This window comes from Brachyhypopomus gauderio, unplaced genomic scaffold, assembly GCF_052324685.1.
Source record: "Brachyhypopomus gauderio isolate BG-103 unplaced genomic scaffold, BGAUD_0.2 sc360, whole genome shotgun sequence".
Classification (NCBI taxonomy): Eukaryota; Metazoa; Chordata; class Actinopteri; order Gymnotiformes; family Hypopomidae; genus Brachyhypopomus; species Brachyhypopomus gauderio.
In genome coordinates this window covers 15,646-32,167 of record NW_027507181.1, presented here as the reverse complement: position 1 = coordinate 32,167, position 16,522 = coordinate 15,646, and the positions used below count along the sequence as shown (strand labels likewise).

At 46.2% G+C, this 16,522-nt stretch overlaps 1 protein-coding gene across 1 annotated transcript; it reads left to right on the top strand.

The window, feature by feature from the left end:
• Positions 1 to 389: 389 nt before the first annotated feature.
• On the top strand, positions 390 to 11,511 carry LOC143505039 (ephrin-B3-like; the record flags this gene model as incomplete). The annotated part of the gene is made up of 2 exons (XM_076996086.1): positions 390 to 513; positions 11,216 to 11,511. Coding segments are annotated over exons 1-2 (409 nt in total), but the record flags the coding sequence as incomplete, so codon positions are not given.
• Between the last annotated feature and the right edge of the window lie 5,011 nt (positions 11,512 to 16,522).

The window sequence follows — 16,522 nt, the reverse complement described above, 5'->3', positions numbered from 1 at the left end:
ATCATACTGGTGCTGGTGGGCATCAGACCCAGTGCACGCGGTACCGTCGGGGCTCATGTGTGTGGTTCTGCCCAGTTGTGTCGCTCGAGAAGATCGTCTGTAATGTTCTCTGGTGTTTTATCAGTTTTTGCAACCGAAGACGACGATCGCAAAGCTGCACTTGAATAATGAAGTACATCTAGCCTATGGAACAGAGACTTGGGGAGTTTAGTGGGTTTAATGCGGCTCGCACGTCTCCGTGTTTGACGCGTGTGTTTTTGGGATGCTGATGCTGAAGTCGCGTCTCTTCACGCTTTGAAGGATCTCGTCAACTTCGCCCCGTGCTGAAGTCTTTGTCTCCGCTCTTTTCCGTGGTCGTTGGTGGGGAGTGGAACCGCGACACGGGGGGGTCCCGGTGACTATGGCGCTCCCGGACCGGGCCAGCCTGGCGTTTTTCATTATATTCCTCACGGAGCGCTTAGCGGTCGCCGCAGCGAACATGGAGCCCATCTTCTGGAATTCCCTAAACAGAAGGTACGTTGGTGTGCCACACACACAGATCTGTTTCAACTGATGGAAATCAGAATTACTCACAGTTATCCCTTGTGCGGTTTCTTTACTCAAATTTCCTTTATTTAAAGTTTGGTGTGCTTAAAAATACTTCTAAAATACATGTAGGGTTGAGGGTTCGTGTATGAGTACAAATTCATGTTCCCAATTTAATCATAGACTCTGTTTACCGAGCCAATAAACAGTCATAAACTGCTACAACAGAAGCCCAGAGCATAAGTACTGACTGTGGTTGTTATTACACAACTCACACAAACCTGCAGCTGTTTGTCATGTTTTGTCATGGGCACACACACACACACTTCCCCTGGCAGTTATTTATTATGGTGGCCCTTTGGATTCAAGACCATGTATGGCACACTTTGCCCTAGTGCGTGTGTGGATCAGGGTGATCTCAGCTCACTCTGAGCAGGACACAGAGCAGGTGGTGTTCTTCATCACCCTCCACAGCCCCGCTGTGGTCTTCTGGCTTCGCTCTCTCCACCCTCCATGGAGGGGAGCCTGTACTGGGCCCAGCCTTCACCTGCTCCACCCCAGCACCACCTGTCTTCTCACCCAGTCACGGGAGGACGCGGTGGAGATTGACGGAAACGCTTCCACGTCCACGCGGTGGGAAGGGGGTTCTCCGACCTCAAGATGCAAGCAGACACCTCCATCGAGCTCCAGACCGGCCTTCAGAGCAGAAGATAAGGATCCAAGCAATGGATGAAGACCTTGAAGATGGGGCGGGGCTAGGCGGGGCTAGGCGGGGCTGGGCGGAGCCAGGGCGGGGCTGGGCGGGGCTAGAGCAGGCAGGTGCAATCCGCCCCTTCTCTGCAGCTGTGGGTTAGTGGTGCCAGCAGGAGTGAGAAAGGTGAAGACAGCACATGGATGAAAAGCCTTTGGCTGAGAGGCGGAGTGAGGGTGAGATGTTCCTCGGCTGCCTGAAAAGGTCAACGTGTTTACGTGCAAGCCATCCGCCGCGGGTTCACACACACACACACACACACACACACACACACACACACACACACACACACACACAAAATCCCTCTCTCATGGCCACACCGACCTAGACGCATATATGCATTCTAATGGCAAGCTTCTGTATTGGCGATGCTGAGAACTGCCCGTAGCGAACAGGCTCAAACAGCAGCTGTGGCCACACGCTCGATGTTTCCCGGTGTTTTTAGAAGTTAATATGTGGCTTGAGTGATTGAAGTGTTCCTGCTCACCTCACAACATCAGCAGACAGAGAGACATGGAGACACTGCAGGACTAGGACAGAGGACAGAGGACAGCAGGTAGAGGACAGAGGGCTGGAGTCCCGTCTGTAGAGAGCGAGGAGCAGTTTGGCGTTGTTTGGTTGGACTTTATAAATTCTCATTTATTTTTGTTCCTTTGTTTGACTAAACAAGTGTAAACATTCTAGAGTAGGCTGCTTCTGCACCTCTCCGTCTCTCTTTCTCTCTGTCTCTGTCTCTCTGTCTTTGTCTCTCCATCTCTGTCTCTGTGTCTCTCACTCCAGGGGAAGTTGTCGTACAACTCTTCCCCTCATATGCACACATTAAAAATTAATCCTTCACAGGCTGCTCAATATTTAATGAATCAGCTGCTAATTGGAGGCAGATAAAGAATCAGTTAACTGGGTTAAGCGTTTCAAATTAAAACATTTTAAGGATTTGAGATGGGTGGGTAGGGTGGGGGGGGGGGTTCATCAAGTATGGTGAGCAAGGTAGTGGGCGGAGCAGGGGCCTGGGTGGGCGGAGGTGTTGGATAAGCTGTAGCAAATTGGGAGAGGCCCCTGAGGTGGGAGGAATTTGTTGCCAAGTCGTAGCAGAATTGAGAGCTGCTTGTGTTCCTGACATAATGAGAAACTGGTTAAACATCTGTGTGTTTGTGTGTCTGTGTCTGTAGTGGTGAGTTCAATTTGTTCTCTTATATTTGTTTAAGCATTTCCAGGGCTGTTATGCCCAAGTGCCTGTGCACTCTCTCTTAAAGGGAAGAGCAGTGTCTCTTAAATGGTTGAGAGGCCTGTGCCTTAAACACTTAGAGTGCCTTTAGCATTGACATTCCTCTATTGCAGTTCCCTCTCAATCAAATATCATTTAACTGCTTTCCCCCCTGAAGCTAATGGCCCATAGTAAATGCATTGCGTTAAAAGGAGAGATTTTGATAGTGGTATAAAATGGATTGTACCACTTGACCCAGATTACAGGGGTGGGAGTGTGGGAGGATAGTCTTCTGTGTGCCACCCCTCCATTAGCCCTTCATATGGAACACTCCACCATCAGTCAGGCAGCAAAGCTGTATGTGAGGGGATTACAACCCCTTACACACACACACACACACACACACACACACACACACACTCATGCTGTCACTCCTCACATTCTCAAAGGTTACATGTTCCTCTCTTCCCTCCGGTTTCTCTTGTCTTCTTTCATTTTGTTGTCTTTTAGCACTCTCCATGTTTCCTGGCTTCTCCCTTCTCATCTCCTCTGTTGTCTTTTAGTTGTTTGTTCTGGTGGTCACTCGTGCCGTAGTGTTTAAACGGTCCGCAGCGCTGCGTGGCCGGTCGCCATGCACCAGGCCGAGATGTCTTTCACGGCTTCGGGGCATGACCTCAAGAAACACGTGGTGCACATGCTCCGTGTGTGCATGACACCTGCTCATCGTATTTAGTGTCTAGAGTCTTGTAACATGGGGGGAAAATGCAGAAATACATTCAGGAATGTACAGGGCTAAAAGGAAAACCAGGTGACGCTCAAATACTACCAGGATATATCAGCAGTAAAGAATCAGGACTGTGCGAGTCTCTCTTAAATGTGCTTATGCGCAGTTTTAAAAGCCTCCCCTTGAGAACCGGGGATGTTGAGGAGAAGCAGACAGTTCTAAGTGTCACTTAGTTTGCGTGTGGAGGTGTCGGAGCAGTGCGGGCCGTGCTGACGCTCCACCCGTCTCCAGCTCCTCCAACACGCAGAGGCTTTGACACCAGTCGTCATGGTTTTTGACAGTGCTCCACTCGGAGTGTTGAAGGTGGCGTCTGTTGTCAGTGACACACCTGCACTGCGTTCTCAGTTACTTTTACAAGCCGTTAAATGTCGGCTGTTTTTAAAAACTCCTGCGGCGGAGGGTGACGCTTGGGGTTGGCCCCTCCGTGGAGCTGAGATGTCTCGCAGCGCTCGCTTACAAAAAAAGTCCTGTAAATTTTTGTAAATGTGGATCGTTCTTCCGAACTGAGGTCAGGAGGTCGATGCCACGTTTGTGTGTTTGTCTTTTCTTCTTGGATGGTTGGTATGTCCACCCTGTTGGGCCTGGTGAACCACGTGTGATCTACACCACGTGATCTGTGTTTGTGGTGTAGTCATGCCTCCGTTTTTGCTGCTCCTGAGATACGTCGGTATCGTTTTCTCAGATCTCACCAGTGTTCTGATTTCATTTCCGGTCTCAGTGGCCGTCGGGGGGGGGAATTCGAAGCCTCGGGATTGTTCGGTGGGACGCCACGGTTACGGCTTTCCCATGGCGCTGGTGCAAGCCATACAGTATGAGGATGGGCACTGGGCACTGGGCACTGCTGCCAGAGATCGCCATGACAATTTATCTGTTTAGCCCGTTCAAGGTTCTACTGGTCAGCCATCTTGATCCATGATCCACTTGTTATTGTTCCTGTTCGTAATTTTATTCTTTCTGTCTTTGTCTCTCTCTCTCTCTCTCTCTCTCTCTCTCTCTCTCTCTCTCTCTCTGTCTCTCTCTCTCTCTCTCTCTCTCTCTCTCTCTCTCTCCTCTCTCTCTCTCTCTCTCTCTCTCCCCTTCCCAGTTCCTGATCATCGTGTAGTTCATGCTCTGTAATATGTTCTCCAAAGGCACAAACATGGTCTATAGTAATTGACAAACTGCTTTTTTTTTTATGTTTGTTTATTATTATTATTATTATTATAGCGATGTGAATGACACAACTACACCGTGACATCACAGATCATGCAAACATAAGTGAGAACACGGGGTTGTTGTTACAAAGTCACATACAAGATATTCATTTATCACACAAATGACTCAAATCTCATTATCTTTAGCCTTTACCGTCTAGGTTCCTGATAGCTGTCCCCTCTCAGTTACATATTCAAATCTTCTCATTTACTTTCCACATCTCTCTCCAACTCTCTTCATCTCTCTCTCTACCTCTCTTTCCACCTATCTCTCCATCTCTCTCTTCATCTCTCTCTACCTCTCTCCATCTCTCTCTTTTCATCTCCCTCTCCATCTCCTTTCCTCTGTCCATCTATGCTTTCCTCCCTGTTCCTCTCCACACACAATACAGACACATTCAGCACAGACTGACTGACATTTCATTCACACACTTTAAGGAGAATGCAAATCGTTTAATTCCCCCGAGACTCCAGACGTGTGTTTGAGAGAGAGAGAGAGAGAGAGAGAGAGTGGGAATAGGGAATAGCTCCTCACTTCACGGTGCTCTTCCTCACTTCCAAACAAAGCGAAGGATATTTTTAGCGCTGTGCATTTTTAATCATCTCAGTGATTTGGCCATGATGAGTGTTTTCCCTGTCGCTTTGAGAACCAGGGGCAAGTTCAATGGCTGACCAGCCCCTCCCCCCAAGTCTCCAGCAGCCTCTGCCCCGTGGGGTGGGGGGTTCCACCACCTACTGCCCCAGTTAGTGAGGGCAAGAGGCCATGCACTGCACTCAACGAGAGTGGGTGTGTGTACACACACGGGTTGGCCTGTGTCACTGTGTGTGTGTGTGTGTGTGTGTGTGTGTGTGTGTGTGTGTGTGTGTGTGTGTGAATGATAAGTGGGTTGCACTGAGCAGTTTGGTCATCGGTCAGGAATCTGCAGGCTATCTACAGCCCAGAGCTAATTAAACACCACTGATAAACACATGAAATGAAGCTCTCTGACCACTTACCATAATTCCACACACTCAGCACCTCCAGCTGCAGCTCTCACACTCTCCTCTGGTCACACGCTGGAGATCCTTTAAACCCAGAGTAGAAAAAGCCAAAGGCCCTGTTTAACACACAAGCGTTGAAACAATAATACGTTTTCTATATATATTCCAAATTAATCTTATTTTCCACATAGCTGCAGTGCGGTGGAGGGTTGGTTCTTCCTGCCTGCTGCTGCCTTCTAACGGCTCTCCAGGCGTCTGGAGTCATTTCTGAGCTTCAGAAAGTCCAAAAAAACCTCCGACTGAATGCAGTCGGGTTTATCACGTCCCATTGCTGGCTGCTGAAGCCATGAAGGCTTTTCCGCCCCACTGGTGTTTAAAAGGACCCTGTCCGAGACGCCACCAAGAAATCAGCTTTAGAACTCAACCAGTATGAAATGCTTTTTTGTAAAGCAATGGACATGTTGAACAGTGAATGGTGTGGAAGTTCTAAAAGCTCACCACAATTCAAGATGTGAGGACAGTGCGATTGGGACCAGTCTTCTGATCTGTAGAAGGTATGGACTGATCAGAAGAAGGTATGGCCTGATCTGTAGAATGTATGGTCTGATCTGTAGAAGGTATGGTCTGATCTGTAGAAGGTATGGCCTGATCTGTAGAAGGTATGGTCTGATCTGTAGAAGGTATGGCCTGATCTGTAGAAGGTATGGCCTGATCTGTAGAAGGTATGGCCTGATCTGTAGAAGGTATGGCCTGATCTGTAGAAGGTATGGCCTGATCTGTAGAAGGTATGGTCTGATCTGTAGAAGGTATGGTCTGATCTGTAGAAGGTATGGCCTGATCTGTAGAAGGTATGGCCTGATCTGTAGAAGGTATGGCCTGATCTGTAGAAGGTATGGTCTGATCTGTAGAAGCTATGGTATCTTAATGTCTGCTCAGTCCCCTCCGTCACTACTGGATTCCTCCACAAATCCTAAATCCCACCCTGCTGTTAATGCTTTCAGTCTGCCAGTGCTGTGTGCACATGGGGGGCTCTTATGGGGTGTTTTTATGGGGAACCTAAGTCATTAGTCAGCAGTAAATGTTGCTGATTCATGCTGCTGGTGATGTCTGAAATGCTGCTGTTCTGCTTTGGGGGCAGAATTCACTGCTTATCCTGGTTTTGAGGTTCCTAACACGTTTTATATGTTTGGATTTATCCACTGTGCTTCTTATCCTCTGGTTTCGTTTTCTGGTTAAACTCCCGGATTTGAGTGATCTCTCTCTGTTCTCGAGAGTCAATTAAAAACACCTAGCATGAAAAAAACCCCCCACACACATAATCACCCCAGGCTGCTGCAAACCCCCCCAGGCTGAGCTGGAATCATTTACTTACTGTCTTTGTTCTTTTCTTTCCCCCAGTCTAAAAAAACAGACCCACTGTCTCAGAGTTCTCTGTGCAATGTAGTTCGAACCACCAGAACATAATACACCTTTGCGATAGCTTTAGGCCTGAGTATCAAACGTCTGTCTGCCTGGCTACCTGTCTGCCTGGCTACCTGTCTGTCTGACTACCTGTCTGTCTGACTACCTGTCTGTCTGACTACCTGTCTGTCTGACTACCTGTCTGCCTGACTATCTGTCTGTCTGACTACCTGTCTGTCTGACTACCTGTCTGTCTGACTATCTGTCTGTCTGACTATCTGTCCACGACTTCTGCTTGTTGTTTGTTTTGATCTCAGTTTGGCTTATTTAAACTACGACATGCTGCAACTTTGGCTGATGGTAGCCTCCACCTTAAGGATGCAGTTTGTGTGAGTGTGTGTGCCCAGCGTGATTCATTCCTACTGACAGACTGTTTAGATGAATCCATACAACTGTTTTAACCACATCAGCTATGGTGTCCTTAGCCCACGTGTGTGTGTGTGTGTGTGTGTGTGTGTGTGTGTGTGTGTGTGTGTGTGTGTGTGTGTGTGTGTGTGTGACTGGAATGCACTGAGCTTCTCCAGGCTGAGTACTCAACCAGGACATAGTTTGGACGTGTATGGTGGTGTGGGGACGTGTATGGTGGTGTGGGGACGTGTATGGTGGTGTGGGGACGTGTATGGTGGTGTGGGGACGTGTATGGTGGTGTCGGGACGTGTATGGTGGTGTCGGGACGTGTATGGTGGTGTGGGAACGTGTATGGTGGTGTGGGAACGTGTATGGTGGTGTGGGGACGTGTATGGTGGTGTGGGGACCTGTATGGTGGTGTGGGGACCTGTATGGTGGTGTGGGGACGTGCAGCGTGCGGAGTGATGTGTGGCAGGGAGGTGAGGGACTGTTGAGAGGCGGCTCTGTCTTGCATGAATGGTGTTCACAGCTGGTACATTAACACTGGCCTACACAGTAACATGGGGTGCACATTTAAAGCTGAAGTTCAGGCTGTACTGAGCCTTTGGTCCAGCTTTGGTGGTTTTAGTTGGAGTGGTAATGGGGAATTCAGTGAGGTAATGGAGACCTCGGGCCTGGTGCGATGTTCATGACACAACAGAGTGCAGCCTGGTGTGAATCAGCTCAACTCCATTAAAAGAAGCTGGATTAAAATAATCCAGAGAGGCGTTCTGACTGAGTAGTGGAAATGCACTCAGATAATGATAATAACTAATGATCAGGATAACAGGGATAACTTAGATAATAAAGATAATAATAATGATGATGATTACTTGGATAACGATAATGATGATAATAATTATGATTACATAGATAATAATAAAAATGATGATGCTAACTTAGATAATGATGAGAGCTTAGATCATGATAACTAATAATATTAATAATGATGTTTACTTTGATAATAACTAATTATAATTACATTATCATCATAATGATGATGTTAATAATGATGATTACTTAAATAATGATAATAACTAATGATAATGATGATGATGATGATGATGATGGTAACTATATAATAATGATGAGGCTAGGGTGTCCATGTCGCTTAGAATGGGCAGGTGTGTGTGTGTGTGTGTGCATGTGTGTGTGCGTGTGTGTGCGCACGTGTGTGTGTGTGTGTGTGTGTGTGTTGTGTGTGTGTGCGCGGTGCGGGTGTGTGGGTGTGTGAGATGTGTGACAGCTAATTGAGCTATAAGAAGAGCTAATGGCTACATGTCCATATGCTAATCAATACCTGTCCATATGCTAATTGTTGTGGGCACATGCTGTGTCACGTGTTTACCTTTTGTCATTTTACTTCAATTAATAAACCTAATTTTCTATTACTAAGACTGACTGACTTCCTCTCTCTCTCTCTCTCTCTCTCTCTCTCTCTCTCTCTCTCCTCTCTCTCTCTCTCTCTCTCTCCTCCTCTCTCTCTCTCTCTCTCTCTCCCCCTCCCTCCCTCCCTCCCTCCCTCTCATGACATGGTAGCCGACAGTGTGGTTAATTGGACTCCTACATGCTTTTCCCCAGAAAATGAAAATGTCATGGTGCTTTCTTCGCATTAACACGTTTCAGGAGGAGATAAGAGGTTGAGACGGGGCTACTGCGGTCAATCCATTCCTGTCGATAAGTCCACGATATTTTTGTATCCTTAAAAACTGTGTTTGTAGAGGTTTTATACTGTACTAATAGGATATTAATTGTTGCTTACTAATATTAATAGAAACATCATATAAAATGAAAAAAGGTTTTGTTTATTTACTTAAACCTGAAGCTTTCAGGTAATGGCATGAATGTGTCCCGTGTGTTTAGAGATGTGACCGGTGGCGCGTGCTGGCCTGTCTCGTCTCTTTTCTTGCATAAGGGACTTTTATTATAGGATAAGCACAGTGTGTTTTGTGTTGTGCATGTAGGGCCTGGCGTGGATACCCAACTAAACTAAACCTGTTCATACTCTTCATATTCTGTGCGGTAGTTAGTAGATGGGGAGCCAAATTAGTTGTCGAGTCTAACACCAACTGATTTCCAACCTAGTTTACAGCTTGCCATCTTTTGAGCTCCACCGTCCTCTCAAAGACAAACCTCCTCCATGCAATTACCACGTCTAGCAATTAAACCCAACAACGTAGGTTACGACACTGTGGAAGTTTGTTCTTTCTTTCTTTTAGTTATACGTTTTATGCGTGATCATGTTCACCTTTACAGATTTTTGCAGTCACATTGTTGACCCTATTTCTTTAAAGAGTAATAAAATGTTAATGAAAAATATTTTAATCGCAATAACATATTGCATCAAAGGTTTATTCCGTCTTTGTGCTCACACAATGACGACGTGCGCAGTAATTAAGGTGTAATAAGGTCTCTCAAAATGAAGGTATCGCAATAATGGAAGACATCTACGACATATTTGAGCAAACTCACTCTACCAACAGGAGAAATGATCCCAGATAATAGTACACTGCCCATGACTTGTCGAGATGGCCACGAATCATATTTTATTTTATGGAAAGTGTAACTGAACGCCTCATGCATAAAAAACTTTAGTCATGTACAAATTATCATAGATCTTGACCTAAATACAGAAGTTCCATGTTCTACAAGGTCAAAGATACAAGACCAATGTATGAGGCTTGGGTGTTCATGCGATTTATTCTTGTATTGACTGATAATGTTTCTCAGCTCAGCTGGGATTAATGTAACTTTCCGAGTACACATATGGTGGACTACATTGAACCTGTGTGATTCTTAAAGCAGTCACATGGTGTTAAACATCTCAGCACATAATATATGTGCTGAACTGTTAAATACTAACATGCTACTTTATGGGCAGCATGAGTAGTATAGCAGCTAAGTGCTAATATGCTTATGCTAGCTAGTCATAAACACTGAGCTAAGTGAACCTTAACTACATCTACCTATGGTTAGGTAAGATCTAATTAACTGTTCATCCAACTGTGCCTCAACCAAACAAGTTCATTGTGGTCATTGTAACCGAGTAGAGACTATACCACTATTGCAAGGCTTTTATTTTAGTTTTATTAAATCTAATCTAATTTGTTTACAAAATCTTTGAAAGTCTTTGTGCTACATTCTACACGTGTACCAACATTTCTTCAGTATGCAAACGATACCTGGATGACATAGTTCTGCAAAATATTCCAGTGCACAACCACATCTGTCCCCGTGGGGTCCTGCATTCAATCATGCAACAATGGTGGCAAATATTTCCCAAGCGGATGCAAAGTTCACATGTTCATGTGACCTTGTAGTATGGTGTGTGTACACAGTGTATACTGAGGGCAGGGTGCAGTATTCAGTAGGAGGCTATTTCAAACAGACCATTTAGAGAATTTTGGGGAGAGGGGAACAACTGTCGTTATTGTTGTTTCTGTTTGGGGGGGACAACTGTCATTGTATTTTTTATTTGGGGGGGGGGGGGGGGGGTACAACTGTCATGCTCATCAGATGATTTGTTATTCTGCCCTAGTAATATAGTCACTTTAATTCTGCTGATTATCTGAATGATTTATATCTGAATTAATGTTCTGTCTGTGCACACACACGCACATGCACACGCACACACATGCATTTACATCACATTGACACGCATAGCCACACACACGCCCTCTCACACACACGCACCAAAGGGCGTGTGTGTTTGTGTATGGGGGAAAATGCACTGAGAATAAAAGGGCAGATTGGCATCAAACCCAGTTAGCTGTCTCACACACACACACACACACACACACACACACACACACACACACACACACACACAGGCAAATATCAGCCTGTCAATCACAGTTTCCATGGAGACCATCATTACTCTTTCTTCCTTAGTTCCCTTTCAGAGCGTCTGATGTGTCGTTCCCCCCCAGGTTTGGTGATGAGCGGGGTTACATCCTCTACCCTCAGATCGGAGACCGTTTGGACCTGGTGTGTCCCGGCTCCAGCCCGGCGGGCCCTCGCTCCACCCCCGAGTACGAGTACTACAAGCTGTACCTGGTGGCGAGACGTGAGGAGGCAGACAGGTGTGAGGTGGCCGGCGCCCCCAGCCTGCTGCTCACCTGTGACAAACCCAACGCTGACATGCGCTTCACCATCAAGTTCCAGGAGTTCTCCCCCAACCTCTGGGGGCATGAGTTCAAAAACCTCCATGACTACTACATCATAGGTGAGCCTGGGTAGAGTGTGTGTGTGTGTGTGGGGGGGGGGGCATGTTTCTGAACAATCACACTGAAGCTTTTAGGGAGGGGGGAATATACTGATGAGAAAATTAGCAGTATAGTTGTGTGTGTGTGTGTGTGGGGGGGGGGGGGGGCATTTTTCTGAACAATCACACTGAAGCTTTTAGGGAGGGGGGGAATATACTGATGAGAATTAGCAATATAGTTGTGTGTGTGTGTGTGTGTGTGTGTGTGTGTGTGTGTGTGTCTGTCACACTGACTGACAGTTAACAGGAAATCTGTCTAAGCTTTAAATGTAGTGTGTGGTATTTATCAAGCAAATGGACACACTGAGATGCCCCCACATGCTGTCACAACATCCCTGAACATGTTTACAGCTGACATGTTTGAAAACATTACAATAATATGTATCACCACATTTATGACAGGACTTTGATGACACGATTTGTAGCAGGAGTCACTACCTGGATCCATTAATATCCATACACTGCAACCAATTCATGGAACAGAGAGTGTATGTGTGTACATGAGAGAGAGAGAGAGAGAGAGAGAGAGAGAGAGAGAGAGAGAGTGTGCGTGTGTGTGTGATATGGTGTGATGTGCTGTGTATGTTTCCTCCTGAGGGAAATCATTTTTAATTAACCTATTGTGGCATTTGATAATTTATACAATATGCCTGTAATGAGCTGGAGCAAAGGGAGAGAGAGAGAGAATGAGAGGGGGAATAAAGAGAGACTGGGGAGGTGGTGGTGGAGGGGAAGAGTGAGAGAGATGGAGGGAGAGGGAGAGAGATGGAGGGAGAGGTGGAGAGAGAGTGAGAGAGATGGAATGAGAGGTGGAGGGAGAGAATGAGAGAGATGGAGGAAGAGGGAGAGAGAGAGAGATGGAAAGAGAGATGGAGAGAGTGAGAGAGATCGAATGAGAGGTGGAGGGAGAGAGGGAGAGAATGAGAGGGGGAATAAAGAGACTGTGGAGGTGGTGGGAGGGAGGGAGGGAGAGAGAGAGGTGGAGGGAGAGAGTATGAGATGGAGGGAGAGTGAGAGAGATGGAGGGAGAGAGAGATAGAGGGATAGGTGGAGGGAGAGAAATAGTGTGTACATGTGTGTGTGTGAGAGAGCGCGAAAGAGAGAAAGACCATAAAAGTTTTCAGTTGTGTTAGTACTACAAACAGTAATATATACTTGAAATATATACTTAAAAACAGTATATATGTATGTATGTGTGTGTGTGTGTGTGTGTGTGTGTGTGTGTGTGTGTGTGTGTGTGTGTGTGGTGTGCGTGCGTGCATGTGTGTGTGGAGGGCTCTTTGGCTGACTGTATCCTACACCCAGACACAGTGCCTGAATTCCAGCTTCTGTGAGGCTACAAGCGCTTGAAGCTCTTTGGAGAGAAACTTTGATTGCTGTGGGCTAAGAGTTCCCAAAAGAGCACTTAGCCCAACATTCAAACGCAGCATAGAAACAAGCACAGCTGAATGGTGCTCGCAACCTGCACAATTCCATCTGTACACACACACACACACACACACACACACACACACACACACACACACAGGCATGATTCAGCTGTTTTCCACTAGAAAGAAATGCCTGTGTATGTGCATCACTCTAAAAGGCTTTGAAATGTTGACAGCATTGGGCGGGTGTTAGCGTACGACTCCGTCAGCGTACGACTCCGTCAGCGTACGACTCCGTCAGCGTACGACTCCGTCAGCTCACGCCGTCTCCTCTTTTGTCCTCTGTCCATGGTAGTGATGTGTGTTCCAGACATTTCCTCTTTGTGTGAGAGAGAGAGACAGTGCAGCACTGGATCAGTGTTTATGGTAAAGGGTTGTTAATTATTAAAGGCTGCTTGTTGGTTTATTTATCAAGGTTAAGCTGAAATAACAGATAAAATGAACTGTTTTGTGCTCTGTGTGTGTGTGTGTGTGTGTGTGTGTGTGTGTGTGTGTGTGTGTGTGTTTCATTCAGTCTACTAGGGTATTCTCCACCTCCTTCCATTCAGTCAATTTCATTCAGCCAATCAATTAGCCGCTGAGATATGCAACTGTGTGAGATTCACTAGTGTAAGTTCACTAGTGTAAGTTCAGGGACTTTTTCAAAGCCTGTACTGCACATGTACATCGTGAATCTCAACCACATCTTATTCCACAACACATCCAGACTGTTACACAGTTTTGAAGTGTAGCTTGACTGTTTCAAAACTGTAGAATATATTTAGACAACCGCATTCCACATCTGTTATATCCTGTTAAATACTGTATAACACATCTATAACAGTACCTACCTCCCACACCCTGACACGCTAACACACCCCTAACAGCCCCTTATACACTTCTAACATAGCCCTAAACACCCCTAACACCTACATCACAACTAACACCGCCTAAGCTACCCCTGCAGCCCCTAACACCACCCATATCACCACCTAACCCACTATAACACTATCTAACCCTCCCCTAACACCACCTAACCCACTATAACACCACCTAACCCACTATAACCCCTATCTAAACCACCCCTAACACCACTTAACCTACAATAACACCACCAAACCCACTCTAACACCACCTAACCCACCCCTAACAGAACCTAACCCACTATAACACCACCTAACCCACCCCTAACACCACCTAACCCACCCCTAACACCACCTAATCCACCCCTAACACCACCTAACCCACCCCTAACACCACCTAACCCACTATAACACCACCTAACCCACCCCTAACACCACCTAACCCACTATAACACCACCTAACCCACCCCTAACACCACCTAATTCACCCCTAACACCACCTAACCCACCCCTAACACCACCTAACCCACTATAACACCACCTAACCCACCCCTAACACCACCTAACCAACTATAACACCACCTAACCCACCCCCAACACCACCTAACCCACCCCAGCTCTATTGCCCTGCTTGTGTGTGCTCTTGTTTCTAAGTTTTCAGAAGGGAGAACATTTAGTTCCGTGTTATGTAGAGGAAGTGAACTGATTCCTTTACTTGTTGAGAACACAGTGTGTGTGTGTGTGTGGGGGGGGGGGTCTGTCTGTCTGTGTCTGCATGTCTGTCTGTCTATGGGTGTCTGTTCTGCAGTGAGAGACATGTACTGTGAGATCTATGACTTGATCATAGCCATGAGTAACAGAAACTAACATAACCCCCCCCTGGGTCAGCAGTCCAGACCTGCTCTACACTACACTGTGTGTGTGTGTGTGTGTGTGTGTGTGTGTGTGTTATACATCTCCCTTATAAAGGTCATGCTGTAAGGCTCTCAGACTAATTGGGAGGGGAAGATTTTACAGAGCGACTCATTAACCTTCTGCAGCTGTGCATTCAGCCATTGCAAGCTTGCTTCACCAACACGCACACACACACGCACACACACACACACACACACTTTAAAGCTGATAAACTCTCAATGTTTAAACCTGATGATGACCTACACCAGACTCACAGTTATACTGTACATACCATCACACTTTCATTCTCTCACATGAATGAGGACATGGGGACACTGACCTCATGACTGGGACATACAGACTTGAAATTCAGATGCACTTGTCATTGAGAAGTCTTAACAGAAATGTTCACACTCGTTTCAGTGGCGCACACAGACTTCACACACTCAAGCAAATCACACGTAGAGAATAAAGGTACTTTTGACAGAAATGTCAGAGAAAGAGCCATACTACTGTAGTGGTAGAGGAGTTTCACACAGGGTACAGTGTACTACTGTAGTGATAGAGGAGTTTTACACAGGGTACAGTGTACTACTGTAGTGATAGAGGAGTTTCACGCAGGGTACAGTGTACTACTGTAGTGATAGAGGAGTTTTACACAGGGTACAGTGTACTACTGTAGTGGTAGGGGAGTTTCACACAGGGTACAGTGTACTACTGTAGTGATAGAGGAGTTTCACACAGGGTAGAGTGTACTACTGTAGTGATAGAGGAGTTTCACACAGGGTACAGTGTACTACTGTAGTGATAGAGGAGTTTCACACAGGGTACAGTGTACTACTGTAGTGATAGAGGAGTTTCACACAGGGTACAGTGTACTACTGTAGTGGTAGGGGAGTTTCATACAGGGTACAGTGTACTACTGTAGTGATAGAGGAGTTTCACACAGTGTACTACTGTAGTGATAGAGGAGTTTCACACAGGGTACAGTGTACTATTGTAGTGATAGAGGAGTTTCACACAGGGTACAGTGTACTACTGTAGTGATAGAGGAGTTTCACACAGGGTACAGTGTACTACTGTAGTGATAGAGGAGTTTCACACAGGGTACAGTGTACTACTGTAGTGGTAGGGGAGTTTCACACAGGGTACAGTGTACTACTGTAGTGGTAGAGCAGTTTCACACAGGGTACAGTGTACTACTGTAGTGATAGAGCAGTTTCACACAGGGTACAGTGTACTACTGTAGTGATAGAGGAGTTTTACACAGGGTACAGTGTACTACTGTAGTGGTAGGGGAGTTTTACACAGGGTACAGTGTACTACTGTAGTGGTAGGGGAGTTTCACACAGGGTACAGTGTACTACTGTAGTGATAGAGGAGTTTTACACAGGGTACAGTGTACTACTGTAGTGATAGAGGAGTTTCACACAGAGTACAGTGTACTACTGTAGTGGTAGAGGAGTTTCACACAGGGTACAGTGTACTACAGTAGTGGTAGAGGAGTTTCACACAGGGTACAGTGTACTACTGTAGTGATAGAGGAGTTTCACACAGGGTACAGTGTACTACTGTAGTGGTAGAGGAGTTTCACACAGGGTACAGTGTACTACTGTAGTTGTAGGGGAGATTCACACAGGGTACAGTGTACTACTGTAGTGATAGAGGAGTTTCACACAGGGTACAGTGTACTACTGTAGTGGTAGGGGAGTTTCACACAGGGTACAGTGTACTACTGTAGTGGTAGAGCAGTTTCACACAGGGTACAGTGTACTACTGTAGTGATAGAGGAGTTTCACACAGGGT